This window comes from Akebia trifoliata, chromosome 9, assembly GCF_017979445.1.
Source record: "Akebia trifoliata isolate Shusen 1 chromosome 9, ASM1797944v1, whole genome shotgun sequence".
Classification (NCBI taxonomy): Eukaryota; Viridiplantae; Streptophyta; class Magnoliopsida; order Ranunculales; family Lardizabalaceae; genus Akebia; species Akebia trifoliata.
This window is the reverse complement of record NC_141383.1, coordinates 18,237,179-18,240,632: the sequence shown is the minus strand read 5'-3', so window position 1 is coordinate 18,240,632 and position 3,454 is coordinate 18,237,179. Positions and strand designations below refer to the sequence as shown.

At 36.1% G+C, this 3,454-nt stretch overlaps 1 protein-coding gene across 1 annotated transcript; it reads left to right on the top strand.

Moving 5' to 3' along the window:
* Positions 1-987: 987 nt before the first annotated feature.
* LOC147394481 (ribulose bisphosphate carboxylase small subunit, chloroplastic-like) lies at positions 988-2,246 on the top strand. The gene is made up of 3 exons (XM_086454270.1): positions 988-1,214; positions 1,359-1,490; positions 1,817-2,246. Exons 1-3 carry the CDS (start codon positions 1,032-1,034, stop codon positions 2,045-2,047), a joined length of 546 nt encoding a protein of 181 aa, XP_086310396.1. The 5' UTR covers positions 988-1,031; the 3' UTR covers positions 2,048-2,246.
* The last annotated feature ends 1,208 nt before the right edge of the window (positions 2,247-3,454 follow it).

Sequence of the window (3,454 nt, the reverse complement as noted above, 5' to 3'; positions counted from 1 at the left end):
TTTGTAATCCATCTACTATCATGCTTTGAAATTCGGTCATGGACCAATATGGCCCGATAAAGTGCACTAGGGCTCCAAATTTTGGCCATACTAGGCCTACTTTTTCGACCTTGGACCTAAATGATTCAACCCAACTAAAACATAGCTTGGTCTGCTATCAAAGCCTAATATCTATTTTAAATGTATTATATAAAGAGTACCAATCCAGCAACTCATAAAAAACATGAAATTTAACTGTTGGCATAAAACATGTATCCTGAGTTTATGTTGTGTATTCCTAAGATAAATCTTGACCATTGGATTGTGTTTTAATGGACGGGATCCTTTTTTCATTAGTCAACATATCCCAACTATAATATATAAATATCATTTACTATAGTTAACAAACATGATATCGGGCCTTGAGCTGGGTTTCGGTAGTGTAAATCGGCCTGTTTAGTTTTCGGGCTTTTGTATGATTATATTTCAGGTTGGGCTTGGACATCAGTGATTTTTCAGTGGCCTGGCCGTTACAAAGTATGGGCCTGGGCTACGATTCTGAGGCTAGATTAGTTTCGGGACATTTAAGACCAATCCTAGTCGGCCCATGGACAACCCTAGACTGGGTGATGAGTACTTTAGATTGGGCTGGGATTGGACGGATATTAACTACTTTAGAGCTCGAGATAAGGTTTTGGAACATTTCTCTAATTGGTGACTGAAAAGTGAAAAGACACTTAAATGGTCACCAAACGTTTATGTCCTTGTAATTCGGATGAGATAAGAAAGTGGAGCTCATTCCACGTGGCACACAGAAATGGGTGCCTAATCTTAACCTTCCAATCCCAAATTTCTCCTCATTATGTGGTTATCAATGTGTAATGTCATCATATATGAAATCCAATGGCTAAAATAGATTGAATATCCAAAAATGGATTTGAAACCGTTGGATTAGGAGATATAAAAGGAAGCAAGTGATATGAGACTATATATATATAGATGTTAGGAAATGCAAGGTCACATAAGGAGATAAGAAGCTGTATTAGAGAAATATGGCCTCTTTGATGATCTCATCGTCAGCTGTTGCCTCAGTTAACCGTGCACCCCAGGCTCAAGCTAGTTTGGTTGCACCCTTCACCGGCCTCAAGTCCATCGCGGCCTTCCCCGTCACCCGAAAGGTCAACAATGACTTCTCTTCCCTTCCTAGTAATGGTGGGAAAGTCCGGTGCATGCAGGTACTAAATTTCATTCAATTATGTCTAAAGTCATGTCTTTTATTTTATTATTAGAAGTGTTATCATATATGTTCTAACATCTATTTCGATTTAAGATTTTTAACTAGGTATTTTTTTAATTTACTTGGATAATTTCAAGTGTAGGTGTGGCCTCCAATCGGTTTGAAGAAGTTTGAGACTCTCTCTTACCTCCCACCTCTCACCCAAGAGCAGTTGGCCAAGGAAGTTGAATACCTTCTTAGAAGTGGATGGGTTCCTTGCTTGGAATTCGACTTGGTAAGTACCTAATTAACACAAAGTCTTAAAAAAATTATCCGAAACCGAGATGACTCTCATCTCACCATCATTTGTGAACGAGATGAGATGGGAAGACCAAGTTACCCCATTTTCTTCTTTCAGGTTCATAGATCTGAAATAACACCCTTGTCTCATTCTGAGTCATCTCGGTATAGTTCATGAATGAGAAAATATGCTTCATTTTTCGAGACTTAAAACCATGGTTTAACATAAAAGGCCATCTTATATTAGTCTCTATTTTAGTTACAATTTGATGTTGTGAGTATCAATTTGACAAAATTTGAATTCAATGTATGTGTAAGTAGAAAGGGTTCGTCTACCGTGAACATGGAAACACCCCCGGTTACTATGATGGGCGCTACTGGACAATGTGGAAGCTCCCCATGTTTGGTTGTACTGAAGCCTCACAGGTCCTGAAGGAGGTTGAGGAGTGCAAGAAAGAATACCCCAATGCCTTCGTCCGGATCATTGGATTCGACAACAAGCGTCAAGTGCAATGCATCAGTTTCATTGCCTCCAAGCCTGATAACTACTAAAATTTAGAAGACACTACCAAGTACCATGGGTGATAATTAAATTTATCTCTTTTTGTTACAACTGTCGCTTTTTTGTTTTGCATTAATGTATCTCAGTTTCTTGCTTCTCTGGTTTTGGCACATTAACCTGTGCAAATGATGGAAGGGCCAAATGTATATAAAAGAGTACGATATATATAAGATCTATGCATTTTGGCTATTTCCTCTCCTTTTAATTGAGTAATAAAAGAAGATTCAAACATGAAAATTCTTGGATAGTTGCGATGAATTTGGATCACCTTATGTCCTCATTTTAAATTTCTACTTCACAGAGAAGAAACCCCTTTATAAATTGTGGATATGAATATCTGCAATGCAGTTCAACCAACAATAAATAATCGAAATTATAGAGGTGTGATACAATCAAGCCAAACAAACAAAATGTTGAATTGAATCATACCAATCTTGACCTAGGGTTGTTACTCATTTTTGTACTTACTGTTTGATTTTCAAATTTTATTATTATTTAAAAGTAAGAGAAAGAAAGAGATGTGGCATGAAGTCTTTAATGGGTAAATTACCATTTTGTGCATTGAATATGACGAAATTACGATTCTAGCTCATCCCAAAACAGGAAGGCCGAGATTGCAAATATTCCAAAGTGAGTATCTAGTTAATATAAGGTAGTTAGATCGCTGATATAAAGTGATGATCTCACCTTTCTATCAAGTTCTTCACTTTTATAATTAGTGAGATTGTTATTTTTCAAATAAATATCAGCGTTCTTTCTTCCTTATATCAATGAAATCTTCACTTTTAAATACCTACAATCTCGCTCTTCATGTTTTGAGAATTAAAATTAACAATGAGCTGGATTTGAAATTTTATCTAAAGTTGAGCACATTTTCAATTGAATTATTTTTAGAAGTAGAGCAGTACCTTGTTGCACAAACCACTACATTGATGAAATCTATTAGAGGTATTCTTCCATTTAAAACTCAAACATTTCAAAAAAGGAAGAATACCTCTAATAGATTTCATCAATCTTCTAGATTTCCATGTAGAAAAATCAGCACTTGGAATGTGTTGTACATGGGCTCAATAAATAAAGCTAGTAGAGACTACCTTGAGATCAAGCATTTCACTTAATCCATTCATACAAAGCTCAATGACCTAACGAGTGTTAAGCACATCCCTTAGTGGATGCAGATAACAAAAGAAAGATTGATTGGTGATTCTTTACATTGAATTTGAGCAATTTTTCTATCATGGGATGAGAGCACATTCATGAAGCCCATGAACTAAAAAAAAAAGTTCAAACCCAGCTAATAGAGATCATCACTAATGGGAGGGGACGAAACATTCTTCCACTTTGGGGGTATTTAAATACCGAAATTGGTATTAAAGAAAGATTCAAATGGTTTAGAA

Coding starts and splice junctions, on each gene's coding strand:
- LOC147394481 (XM_086454270.1), top strand. CDS start 1,032: ATGGCCTCTTTGATGATCTCATCGTCAGCTGTTGCCTCAGTTAACCGT. Junction 1,215..1,358: donor GGAAAGTCCGGTGCATGCAG/GTACTAAATTTC, acceptor TTTCAAGTGTAG/GTGTGGCCTCCAATCGGTTT. Junction 1,491..1,816: donor CTTGCTTGGAATTCGACTTG/GTAAGTACCTAA, acceptor ATGTGTAAGTAG/AAAGGGTTCGTCTACCGTGA.